Source organism: Sabethes cyaneus, chromosome 3 (genome assembly GCF_943734655.1).
Source record: "Sabethes cyaneus chromosome 3, idSabCyanKW18_F2, whole genome shotgun sequence".
Taxonomy (NCBI): Eukaryota; Metazoa; Arthropoda; class Insecta; order Diptera; family Culicidae; genus Sabethes; species Sabethes cyaneus.
In genome coordinates, this window is record NC_071355.1 from 165,562,579 (window position 1) to 165,577,079 (window position 14,501).

The window sequence follows — 14,501 nt, forward strand, 5'->3', positions numbered from 1 at the left end:
ATAGCTCGCATTTTGACTCATCGCAATGAGTAGCGATGATTTATCAATTTTTGAAAACAGGCAAAAGCACCATCGGATATTGAATTATACCGTCAAAAAAACTTGCACCTAACACTTATGTTGGTTTTTCAGTTCGACTATTAGCACCTGAGATACTTGAAATATACATTTTTGCGACATCTATACCTATAAAGAAAGATTTCTGTCTGTCTGTCTGTCCGTATGTTCCTTATAGAATCGAAAACTACTGAACCAATCGGCATGAAAATATGCATGTAGAGGTTTCTTGGGGCCAGGAAAGGTTTTAGTGATGGTTAGAAACCCCTCCCCCCACTAAGAGGGGGGGCTCCCATACAAATGAAACACAAATTTCTGCATAACTCGAGAACTAATCAAGCAAATGGAACAAAATTTGGCACGTGGGTGTTTACGGTGACAAGAATTTATTCTATGGTAAATTGAGAGCCCTCCCCTCTTTATAAGGGGAATTATAATTCCTCTCCTCTTTAAAAGGGGGGGCATCCATACAAATTTCCTCATAACTCGAGAACTAATCAAGCAAATGGAACCAAATTTGGCATGTGAAGGTTTTCGAGGGCACGAATATTTTCTATAGTAAATTAGCCCCCCCCCCTTTAAGAGGGGGGGCTCCTGTACCAAAGAAACAAAATTTTCCTCATAACTCGAGAAGTAATTAAGCAAATGGAACCAAATTTGGCATGTGGGTGTTTTTGGAGACAAAATTTTTTACTATGATGAATTGGGACCCCTCCCCGTTTTAGGAGGGGGGGACCCTATACACATGAAATACAAATTTCCTCATAACTGAAGAACTAATCAAGCAAATGGAACAAAATTTGGCATGTGAAAGTTTTCGAGGGCAAGAATATTTTCTATGGTGAATAAGGACCCCTCCCCACTTTAAGAGGGGGGGCTCCTATACAAACGAAATACAAATTTCCTCATAACTCGAGAACTAATCAAGCAAATGGAACAAAATTTGGCACATGGGTGTTTTTGGAGACAAAATTTTTTTTTATGAATTGGGACCCCTCCCCACTTTAGGAAGGGGGGCTCCTATACAAATGAAATGCAAATTTCCTCATAACTCGAGAATTAATCAAGCAAATGGAACCAAATTTGGCATGTGAAAGTTTTCTAGGGCATGAATATTTTCTATGGTGAATTAGAACCCCTCCTCACTTTAAGAGGGGGGGCTCCTATACAAACGAAATACAAATTTCCTCATAACTCGAGAACTAATCAAGCAAATGGAACCAAATTTGACACGTGGATGTTTTTGGAGACAAAAATTTTTTATATAATGAACTGGGACCCCTCCTCACTTTAGGAGGGGGGGCTCCTTTACAAATGAAATACAAATTTCCTCATAACTCGAGAGCTAATCAAGCAAATGAAACCAAATTTGGCATGTGAAAGTTTTCGAGGGCAAGAATATTTTCTATGGTGAATTAGGACCCCTCCCAACTTTAAGAGGGGGGGCTCCTATGCAAACGAAATACAAATTTCCTCATAACTCGAAAACTAATCAAGCAAATGGAACCAAATTTGGCACGTGGGTGTTTTTGGATACAAAATTTTTTTCTATGATGAATTGGGACCCCTACCCACTTTAGGAGGGGGGCTCCTATACAAATGAAATTCAAATTTCCTCATAACTCGAGAACTAATCAAGCAAATGGAACCAAATTTGACATGTAAGTGGTTTTGGACGCAAGATTTTTTTCTATGGTGAATTGAGACCCCTCTCTTCTGTAGAAAGCGAGTTATGGCCCATCTCCCCTTTAAGAGGGTGGGCTTCCATACAAATGAAATGCAAATTTCCTCTTATCTCGAGAACTAATCAATCAAATGGAACCAAATTTGGCATGTGGGAGTTCTAGATGGCAGAAATTTTTTCTATGGTGAATTACGACCCCTTCCCCTTTTAAGAGGGGAGCTCCCATACAAATGAACTTCAAATTTCCTTATAACTTGAGAACTAATCAAGCAAATGGAACCAAATTTGGCATGTGGGAGATTTTGGAGTCTTGAATTTATTTTACGATAGTTAGAGACCTCTCACCCCTGTGGTAGGGGGATATGGACTCTCATACAAATATAACAGAAATTTTTACGAAACTCAAAAACTAATCGAACTCGAGAAATTCGAGACTCTTCCATTAAACATTAGTCAATACAAGACCACAAAAACTATCTATAGTAACACTAGATCATTCAGGACAGGACGGTCGCGAGTGTTGCCGGTGACCCGCCGTCGGTAGCGCCGCCCTCTGGGGGGCTTGCAAAACTCGAGATTGTGACAAAGATCATCCGAGATTCATGATTTATGTACAACACAGGTTAATTTGTGGCAATACGAAGTTTGTCGGGTCAGCTAGTAATACATAAATGCACTTCAAAACATCAACGTTCTTCTACACCCAGAAGACTTTTAATCTCATAAAATTATTTTAATATGTTATTCATAATTTTTCAACATTCAAGTTAAGTGCAGCATAAATCTTTTTTTCGTGACAATGACAAGCACCAGCAACATTTGCAAATGTTTACAAGATACAAGCGATTTTTCCGACATGTTGGCAGGATCAAATTTTGAACAGTGGCCGACGATATTTTTATTAGCAACTTTCATCGTTAATTGTGTTGCTACCCCCGTTGGACTCAAAAAAAAGCGCTATTTTTGCTATAAACAACATTGCAACCCAATAGCGCCATAAATTCAAAAGGTAAAACCACACATCCTTCAGCAATATTGTGGACAATAATTAATTTTACAATTACTCTATACACTACTTTTTTGAATTTTGTTTGACTAAGGCGCTGTGGTCAAAACATAAAAATCGTAGCAAAAAGAGCCAAGCCAGCCGACCAAGCAAAAAAGTCACTAGTGTATGTTTAGACCACGCAAAAAGTCCCTAATGTATGTAAAAATCAGTTGTTTTTATATGGTCATAAATATATTATGTGATATGATGAACATTTCCCATTCTCGTCCTTTTTACATGAAATGGGTGAGTGGGTACAGGTGTACCCGGTTAATCAAAATCGGGGTGTGGAGACGGCCTTCGCTTTTGGAGCTCCAGAGCCGCATACAAAATTTGCTTTTAATTGGCAATATGCAAAATGTGTTCAGAACAGATTTCTTGACATTTTGATACTAATATCATAACATTCTGACCATGCATTCAAAAGTTATCATTTTTCAAAAACAAAAATTCTGAAAAATTACGAAAATAATTAATGTGCGAATATTCCCTTTTTTACTTTTGAAGGAAAAGGACATCTAGAACAAAATGGTTGACCTAAACCGTTTTTCTATGAGTAAATCTCATGCATTATTTTAATTTTGTAATATATCTGAATTGAAAAAATATCTGGGCAGAGTGTTAGACATGAAAAAAGAAAAGGAAAAATTGGACTCTTTCTTACCTGGTGCTCCTCTAGATAATTATTTTTGAATGAAAATCAGAACGTAAGGTTTTTTTGTGTGTACTTTCATGATAAAATAGTCATTAGGCGTCGTTTTTACGGTGTTGCCCGTTAGAGGGTTAACTTTGACGATCAAAAACTCAATTTTTTTTCTAGACACGTTTTCAAATAAATGGTTAAATTTATGAGGTATCGGCCAAGTAACGAGGATTTCTAGTCTTTTCGCGTTATTTTAAAAAGATCATGCCGAAACTAGAACACAAAACCTGAAAAGGGTACAGGTGTACCCGGTTAATCAATTAAGGGTTAATGGGAGCACCTCCATTTTTAAGGAAAATACCCGTTTTTGTCAAAATCTCTTATTTTCTTTTGCTTATATCTCTGGAAGTATTGAGTTTAAAAAGACACTATTTTCACATTTTCAAAGGAAATCACCCAAGGAATTCGAAAAAGAAATTATTTGTGAGTACCAGTGTTGCCAAATATTTTTAAACTCAATTTAAAACGAAATTTACATTTATCTCTCAATGAAGACAACAACAACTCAAGAATTTCAACTTCATCGTGTTTCGCAGAATTTTTTGACGTAGGACTACGTCTTTGTTTACTATCTGGGACTGGGTAGCACTTTGTGAAAACGAAAATAGAAGTGTAACGTTGGAATGAAAGATTTCAAATGCTAATAACTACTAAACTACTAAACGAAACTGACCAATTTATATGTCGTTGGAAAGATAAAATGATCAGCAATTTTATGGAGTGGCGAGAGAGAAATTTTATAGACGGCGTAAGAGGAAGGGTTCTTATATAAATGAAACACAAATTTTCTTAAAACTCGAGAACTAATCAAGCAAATGGAACCAAATTGGGCATGTGGGGGTTTCAGAAGACAAGAATTTTTTCTATGGTGAATTGAGACCCCTCCCCTCTTTAAGAGGGGGGGCTACCATTCAAACAATAGACAAATTTCCTCATAACTCGAGAACTAATCAATCAAAAGCAACTAAATTTGTCATGTGGGGGTTTTAAAAGGTGGGATTTTTTTCTATGGTGTACTGAGACCCGTTCTCCTTCTAAGAGCGAGGGTTCCTATACAAATGAAACACAAATTTCCTCATAACTCGAGAACTAATTAAGCAAATGGATCCAAATTTGGCATGTGGGGGTTTATGGAGGCATGAATTTATTTTATGATGGTTTGAGACCCCTCACCCCCATGGTAGGAGGATTAGGACTCTCATACAAATAAAACAGATATTTTTGTGTATGTGTCATATTTTCTGCTACGTAACAAGCGGTAAGCTATGAAAGTAAACTAGTAAAACCTTTTCGGAGCAAAAGACAGTGAATCGACGGGGTTAAATTACGTGCCTGTTGCCATTCATGTCAAAAGAGAAGGACATTCGAATGGCACGTCATATTTGCGATGAACGTGCTTTGGATTTAATGTTATTTGTAACCAATGGCCCTTTCAAAGGCCACAAGCGAGTTGAAGTAAGATCATTGAAACATGTTGAGAAACGCATAATCATATTTAATACAATAATCTGGAGGCTGGCCATTCATTACTATTTGAGCCTTTATGATGCACACAAGTGATTTAAAAAAAAATCTATGTCTCAATGGTTGCAGGCGTTGTACTTATGAACCTCCCTCCACGTATTTTCAATGCCACCATTGCATTCAATGAAGAATTGAATCCGAATATTTCGCTCTCGTTTAAACATTCACTTAAATAATGGAACTCACAGAATCTTATAAACATACAAATGCCAGAAATGAAGTTTATGTTAGTCTTTGGTCTAATAATCTGATATAGTCCTACGTCACCCATTCGTACAACCCTTAGGGCTGTATACCTTGTAGTTTTTACATAAGAAACACTGTTGCGGCAGAAAGCCGCATTGTAATCTATTGATATTTTTTTGAAACGATGATTCTACAATTGATGAAGGGACGGTAAGGGAAAGTAATGAAGAAGGATTTTTTCCGGGAATGAAGGAGAGGAGTGGAAAGGAAGGGGGGGGGGGGGGGGTAATAGGTAGCTATGCTTAACAAGTTGTCGTTGTGACTCCTATCTTTTGTCCAATGATGGAAGGTGCATGGGTCGAACCAAGCTGTAATCAGAGATCTCTCCTCTGTTGGGTACTCTTACCACTGCGTCCATTATTTTGAACTATTGTGGTATGCCCCGTTTTATTATTATACTATACGCTTCAAGCTTACCTATCACTTATTGAGGAAGTGACAGGCTGGTAGCTGGAGCGAGACATGTGCCAATCAGGGATGACTAGGTTTATGAACCTAGTATCCTGATCGGCGACGCCAATCAGATCTCCCCGTTTTGAGATACTGCAGTCTGCGTACTATTTGTGCTCCACGATAGCAGAGCAAGTGTTCCGAAGTTAAATATCATCTTGTATGAAACTGAGATTCCGAAAATGATATTTACTCGGAAAATGTCCTGTCACAAGACCGGTAAGCTTGCTGAGATCTCTCTTATTGAGACTCAGCAACTTTTGAGTAACCTAGGGGTGGATACTAGACGTTATATATTCTTTTATAGATTGTTTGAGCGATTGTACAGCCATCCTACTGGCCATAACTGTTCGGCTCTCCTTTTGTTTCAGCCCACCCTCCAGCACACAGTCTAAGATCAGGCAGAGTGAATCTCGACCCGTGAGTAGAGAGTTGGAGCCACATATTCGTTTGTCGACTCACAACGAGTCGACGTGTTGAGGATAGACGAGGATCAGGACTGAACCTCTGCTAGCGCATCGTTCAAGTCCTGCTCCTCCACTACTCTCCTCTCCGCCTCATACGTTTCTTTGTTTTTCGGCAGAGAGAGCTTGCACGGTAAGAAATCGTCCACTGCATCAGTGACCGGCCTGATGCAGCAAGGGCAAATTGCTGTGGAGGGCGCCCTGGTACTCCACAGGCTCCGTTGCGGCGAGAGAATTTATAGAACCCCCTCCACCATTCATCCCTCGGCACGGGTCGCGTCACACCTTGGATTAGGGGTTTATCCATTCAAATTTTTACGTAATAGCCATAGATAACAGCTATTACAACCATCTCCTTTAGGGGCTTTGGACCCTCTGCTTTGGTTCCTGGGAGTCAAGAGAACCGTCCTGCAGGCGGAGAGTTTACACTTCAGCTTTCGCATTAGTGCCCCCTTCTCTGTCCGCATACGACCCTAGTTTCCACCGGTTGTCCGATTTCCACTAAGGAACGTATCCCGGATGGTACCACGAGGAGGTCAAGATAGGAGTTGCTGAATAAGAGGCTGTGGAACCTCTCGGTGGTTCTGGAGCGCATTATTCAGCCATTTACCATCAGAGATTATTGTCCTGCCGAATCTAGTCGCAAAAAATTATTGTCCGTTCGACCGAACGGGATACGCAGGAGCTATTGTTCTGAATGTGGAAGAAATCTATTTACTACAAGTGTATAAAATGCGTTCAATAAATAGCAATCAGCATTCAGTGCACTAGCAGCTGTGTATTATTTTACTGTGTGAAGAAGCCAGTCCCGTTAGTATCCGGACTACCCTAACGACGATCACGAACATTGGTGCCGTGGCCAGGATTTGCCGTGGCACAGGCAACGTTTTACCAACGGGACTTCAGTTTCAACGATCGTGCTAGCATACTATAGGAGCACGTGATAATTTTAGCGCTGAATTAATGACTTCATCAACATCATTTTACTCGCGGGACATCAAGTCCGTCGACCGTGTTGCTGACTTGTTGCTAGAGGTGGTACATTTGGAATCAGGACAGTGAGTAGTTCCTGTTAGACGTTCATTGTGTTGGCAGTACTAGAAGTGTGACGTGTAATCGTTATCGGATACGTAGGCTTCAGCTATGCCGGTTAGGGTGACTTCGCAGCCGCTAAGCAATCAATTACCCCAGCGGAGCTCTGCCGGTGTGGGCGAATCGCAGCCGCTTAGCAAGATACATTCAGCTCTTGAGCGGTTCTTGGATTCAGCGTAGTAGTTGGAGGGCTGTACAGCACGGAAGCTTGCAGCATCCGATGAAGTATCGTCTCAGCAAGTGCTCAGTTTGCGGTTAGAAAAGTTCTGGTTGGTTACTTTGAGACCATTATTCCCATTCCTCCTTAATTGTCATTTTCAATTTACTTTATAAATTGGACACACCTTTCCATAAATGATGTTTTGGTCGCAGGTGTTCGCCTAAGTATATGTTTTTCTGATAGTAGGAAAACAGTACATATTAGTGCTCCATAAGTTACTCCATGTTAAATGAATCAGGTAAAGTCCACTCCGGATTAGAATTTGACTAGGTCATGTTATTTGCCTGACCTAGTTCTGATTCAGCGATCATTGATCAACCTATACTGAGTATCTGAAGTAGCAAACAACTTACTAGGTAGGCATTATTTATAAAAATTACCCAGGCTGCAGTATACATTTTAACGCGCTGACAAATCGACATCAGTTTATTTGTAACTATCGTTTGAACAGCAAGTACGAGTACATTTATACTTTGTGTAAAAATGGAAAACATGAATAACAACTTGGAACGAAAATCGGAAAATGGCGAGCTAATGATGAGTTTTTTGGCGCAATTTCAGAACTTTGAAACAAGGAAACGCCAGTTACAATTCCAAAATCAACAGCTCACCAAAGAGAATCTACTGTTACGCAATACATTACAAGGCATTCAACAACAGCTTTTTGCAGCGGAGTCGACCATTTTGCAACTGAAACATGGAAAACAATATGAGGAATTCAAGGTACGACAGCAAGCAATATCATCGTCATGTTTAACCCCTCACAAGTTACCCGATCCTTCGGCCGAAGAACCGACAATTTCCGCTATCTCACCGGATAAAATTCAAAAACAGGTGCTCAAATATGTATCTGAAGATCGCCACGAAATGGCCATGGTTCTATGCACGGATGCTGTGGATGAACTGGAGAGAACTTGTGGGCATGATCATCCTGATGTTGCGAAGATATTGAGCACCTTAGCGCAAATCTACCGCGATCAATGCAACAACAAGGAGGCTAGACGTCTATTAAAAAACGTGCTAGCTATCAGAGAGAAAACACAGTTCATCCTGATGTCGTCGCAACTTTACACAACCTCAGTACATTGTACGATGACTGTGGCAATTCCCAGAAAGCAGAGATATTCTGTTCGAAAGCCTTAGATATTCAAGTTCGTTTGGTGGGCGAAAGTCATCCGGACGTAGCCAAGAACCTTCACGTGTTGGCATTCCTGTGCCAAAATCAGCAAAAATTTGAAAAGGCAGGCTTTTATTACGAACGAGCGTTGCACATTTTTGAAACAGTTGGTACCTTGTACCGTAAACAAGGCAAACATGCGGCCGCTAGCACACTAACGAATTGCGCTGCACAAATGACATTAGCCGACCAAGTGCCATGTGCAAAGGAACCAAGAAAAACAAAAAGAAGTAACACCCCGTCCCAACAGGTCGAAAATTATTTGCGTCGATTGAACCTAGACCTATTTGATATCTGTGCTTAGGAAGTACGCCATAAAGAGTGACAAAGTCTCCTTGTCCCAACAAAATTCCTTACGAACGCAATTAAACTTAGTCCAATTTGATTCTGTGCGCGGGAAACATGCCAGAGGGAAAAACCACCCCTTTTCTTCAACCAATGTTATCGTTTAAACATTAAACCTAGTCCAATTTGATGTCCTGAACGTAAATAATTTTGTTGAAGTGTAAAACCACCCCTTTCATTCCACCGATATCACCTTTAAACATTAAATCTAGTCCAATATCATCATATTGGATCCTGGAAGTGAAACTTCGTAGAAAAGTGAGTGGCAACCCTTTCCTTTTGCCAGATTGCCCTCATATACTGCAAGAATTTGTTCGGAACTGTTGTCTTGCTCGGAAACAGGGATGAAGGTATATTTGTGGATGTGACGCGACGCAGCATTTCTCAAAGCGAGGAGAATCAGCGGCTCTCTTATCTGACAATAGTTTTGATTGTTTCATTTGCTGCTTTGCGTCAGTTAGTTCCCTGCAATTCTTTACATAGTTACAATAGTCAAGCATTACATTTAGAATAATTTTTTTCGAAAATGATGGACAAAACAAGGCAGGAGGGATTCGTAGATTAGTCAATATTTATTTGACTGTCAACTCGGTAAAAAGCAGTCAGGTACAAAACATTTTCCAATCAACTTTAACTTACCTAGCTTCCAATAATGAAAATGAATAAAAGCATGTAAAAAATCAGAGGGGTTGTGTACAAGACACGACCGCATATATAGGTGACGCAGGACTACGTAAGCCTTTTTGTAGTGATAGTGGCATGTATTCATGCTTGTAATCATTCAATTCTTCGTGTATACATGCTATATGCAACATATATACATGCTACATGCGTTGTATGTAACATTTATCAAAGTAGTAACATTGCATACGTTCAATTGTCATAAGATAGTGCATTTGAAAACAATTTAACAAAATCAAGAACACAAACTATTACTTTCCTGCTACCTTACTGAAATTAAAGATTGTTTTTATTATCCATGGTTTCCCACGTTGAAAGGATTTTGCCAATTCAATCCTATTTTATCAACAGCACATCTTTTCACTACACTTCTAATGAAACGGCAAGCATGCGTATTCATACAGATTCATATTATAACCGTACAGTACAGTTGTAGCACATTTTTCCAACACAGATATCAAGTTCGCCGAGGTTTAATCGTCTCGCAGTAAAGAATTTGCGATCTGTCGGGACAACGAACTTGTGTTATTTTTTCTGGCACACTTCCCTAACATAGACATCAAATTGGACTAAGTTTAATCGCGTTCGTAAGAAATCTGTTTACACGAGGGGGCTTTGTCACTCTCTTTGGCGTACTTCCCAAGCAAGGACATCAAAATGGACTAGGTTGAACCGCGGTGTTAAGAAATCTTGTTGAAATGAGGAAACTTGTTTTGGCTTGCTTCCCAAGCACAGGTATCAAATTGGTATGGGCTTAGATCATCGAAAAGAATCTTCCAACCAATCACGAAGCGAGAATTCTGGTAAAACATAGGTTCATTATTTTCAATTTTTTAATAGTTCAACATCAAGAATCCATACTTTTGGGTCAATTCTTAGAAGATTTTCCAATCGATTGGTGTAAGAATATTGAAACCCGCTGAGTTATTAGCGCTCAAAAACCTATCATTTTTCGTGACGCTTGCATTTTTCGATTTTTTGGAATGACACCCTATCTCAAAACTTGCCGTAAGACGTAGTCCTACGTCAAAATTATCGACTTGCAAAAATTTGAATTTCTCAACCTGCTGCAGACAATTTAACATAACAATTTTTTTATGTCATCAAAATACGTAAATAGTGTTTGAATGTTTGAAAATGTTGAAGTAAGATTTGAGGCGCTATCAACATACCTTTAAAAACAATCTAATTTTCACAACCTGCAGTTAGTCTCAACAAATACAGCATGTAGCATGATGTACATGAAGAATCGTATTATAACATGCGTGGATACATGCTACTATCACTACAAAGAGACTTACGTAGTCCTGCGTCACCTATGCGGTCGTGTCTTGTACACAACCCCTCTGATTTTTCTCGGTCACTTGGCATTGGTATGGAATGACCCGTATAAATATCTCGAAAGTGTCCTGATGAATTTAAAATTACCCTCCGTGCGAAAGGACTCAGAGGGTGCCTCCGAAATACGCATGTAAACAATTACTAGCTTCAGGGAGGAAAAGAAAAGGGTGGTTTCATACTTTAACAAAATTGTTTACTTTCAGGACATCAAATTGGACTAAGTTAGATGTTCAAACAACCGCTCAGTTAGCTTCGATGTACGATGCTAGTTTAACAAGCTAGTGGTCGTATGTTCCAATCTCGGCTAGGCGCTGCTGCTAGATAGGGTCAGTAGGATTGTTGTACTGGCTCCGTAGTTGTCCGGTACTCTATCAGCCGACTGTGAAGTCTGTCGATAAAGAAGGGTCAAGCCTTAGAACTACGTTTAAGCCCAACGTTTTGCTTTGCTAGATGTTCAAACGATAACATCGGTTGAAGAAAAGGGGTGGTGTTGCACTCTGGCGTGCTTCCCAGGCACAGATATCGAATTTGTATAGTTTTAAACATTTTTTCGAAACGATGGTTCTACAATTGATGAAGGGACGGTAGGGGAAAGAAAATGGAAATTTTTTTGGTGAAGGAGGAGGGGGAAGAGCGGAAAGGAAAGGGGGGGGGGTATTGGTAGCTTGACAAGTAGTCATTTTGACTCCTACCTTTTGTTGTCAAGCATAGCTACCAATACCCCCTCCCCCCTTTCCTTTCCGCTCTTCCCCCTCCTCCTTCACCAAAAAATTTTCCATTTTCTTTCCCCTACCGTCCCTTCATCAATTGTAGAACCATCGTTTCAAAAAAATATTAATATATGTATGACCTCATTCCAAGGTCAAGACTAAACACTTGAAATTAGTCTATAGTTTTAAACGTTGTAAAGAATCTTGCGACCATATTGAGCACCTTAGCGCAAATCTACCGCGATCAGTGCAACTACAAACAAGGAGGCTAGACGTCTATTAAAAGAGGTGCTAGCTATCAGAGAGAAAACTCTCGGAGTTCATCCTGATGTCGTTGCAACTTTGCACAACCTCACTACGTTGTACGATAACTGTGGCAATTCCCAACAAGCAGAGATATTCTGTTCGAAAGCCTTGGATATACAAGTTCGTTTGGTGGGTGAAAATCATCCGGACGTAGCCAAGAACCTTCACGTGTTGGCATTCATGTACCAAAATCAGCAGAAATTTGTGAAAAATCGTGTTGACGAGGGTACATGAGCTAAAACTCGGTCCTATCACTGACGACAACAAGACAATATGACAGATGGCAGAGCAGCGCGAGGTAGACAAGGGTATGAGTCGTGACAACACCCCATATAATCTTTATGGAAGTTGGCACAGAATCGACATGGTAAACTCATCCACGGTTCAGAAGACGTTGAGGAAACTTAGTTCCTTGTACCGTAAACAAGGGAAACATGTGGCCGCCAGCACTCTAACGAATTGCGCTGCACGAATGACATTAGCCGACCAAGTCCCATCTGCAAAGGAACCAAGGAAAACAAAAAGAAGTAACAAAACGAAGATACGTTGCTCGAAAAATTATAAATTACCAATAATTAATATGTTAAGGCGTGATGCATTATAAATAAATACTTGTTATAAATATTTTTTTAAATTTCGGTTTTTCATACTTTTATACTTATGCGAAATTCTCAGAACATCGACTTTTCAAGAGTTTTTTCAACACTACTACGAACGTTTCTAACATATTGAGTAAAAATCCATACTTAATGGTAGAAACACGCCAACACATAAATTATCTGACTCCCTTTTGGTCTGCTGTTGAAGTACAGCAATCCGCCGAATAGGCCCTTGGTAGTGCTGTTTGCTTATCGCAATGTCTCAGGTTTCTTCAAATAAATATAGCTGATTTTGACGTAGGACTACGTCTTTGTTTACTATACTGGGACTGGGTAGCACTTTATGAAAACGAAAATAAAAGTGTAACGTTTGAATGAAAGATTTCAAATGGTAATAACTACTAAACTACCAAATGAAACTGAACAATTTATATGTCGTTGGATAGATAAAATGACCAGCAATTTTATGGAGACGTAAGAGACCAATTTTAAGCAGGGTGTAAGAGGGGGGGGGGGGGGGGGCTCCCATTCAAATGAAATACAAATTTCCTCAAAACTCGAGAGCTAATCATGCAAATGGAACCAAATTTGGCATGTGAAGGTTTCAGAAGGCAGGATTTTTTTTCTATGGTGTACTGAGATCCTTTACCTTTCTAAGAGGGGGGGGCTCCCATACAAATGAAATACAAATTTCCTCATAACTCTAGAACTAATCAAGCAAATGGAACCAAATTTGGCATATGGGGGTTATTGGAGGCATGAATTTATTTTATGATGGTTTGAGGATAAGGACTCTCATACAAATGAAACAGAAATTTTTGCGTATGAGCTAGATTTTCTGCTATGTAACAAGCGGTAAGCTGTGAAAGTAAACTAGTAAAATCCTCTCGGAGCAAAAAACAGTGAATCGACGCCCCTAACTTACGTGCCAGCTGCCATTCATGTCAAAATAAAAGGCCATTCGAATGGCACGTCATATTTGCAATGAACGTGCTTGGGCTTTAATATTATTTGCAACCAATGGTCCCTTTAAAGGCAATAAGCTAGTTAAAGTAAGATTATTGAAACATGTCAAACTACGCATAATCATATTCAATACAATAATCTGTGGGCTGGTCATTCATTACCATTTCAACCTTTATGTTGCACACAAGTGATTTTTAAAAGAAATCTATATGTCTCATTGGTTGCAGGCCTTGTAACGGGTGACAACTAAAATTTTGGATTTTTTTTCTCAAGCTGTCAAAAAAAAAACAAAGATACATGAAGAAGATCAGATTTACCGAAATTAAAGATACATTGTCCATTGTTGAAAATAAACTAGTGTACATTTGAAAACGGTTCGTAATCGGCTGTTCGGCGAAGCTTCCGTTTGATATCCGAACAGGAGCGTTGTACGGCCGTCATGTCAACTTTGCGAATGCATCTGTTGATTCTACCAGTCAACTGTTTGCAATTCGTGGCTCTCCAGTTATTTTTGAACACCAAGGACCTCAAAATCCCGAAGAAATCTTCGACTGGGCGCACTGAGACAGATTTGTCGGGTCGTGGGTACAAATGGTATCAAATGGGTATTCTGGAACGATTGTGTTTTTATGGCGTTATGCGATGATGCTCTATCCGACCAAAACACGTATTGTTCATCTGCATGATGTTTTCATAGAAACGGGATCAACATTTTCTTCATACATACGTCTGGTGCACATCTACTGATAGCCAAACCAGAGGGCTTGTTGTTGAAGAAACGAGAAAGAGAACCATGTCCTTCTGCGTCCATAATTTTGGCTGGACTTTCAATACCTTGCTTGCAAATAGTTGTCGTGAATCTTAGGACACGGTAAACAGTCGAAGCCG

The 14,501-nt window shown here is 39.6% G+C and overlaps 1 protein-coding gene across 1 annotated transcript; it reads left to right on the top strand.

Moving 5' to 3' along the window:
* The first annotated feature begins 7,971 nt into the window (after window positions 1-7,971).
* LOC128740368 (kinesin light chain-like) lies at window positions 7,972-8,631 on the top strand. The gene has a single exon (XM_053835907.1). The coding sequence runs from the start codon at window positions 7,972-7,974 to the stop codon at window positions 8,629-8,631; it is 660 nt and encodes a 219-aa protein (XP_053691882.1).
* The last annotated feature ends 5,870 nt before the right edge of the window (window positions 8,632-14,501 follow it).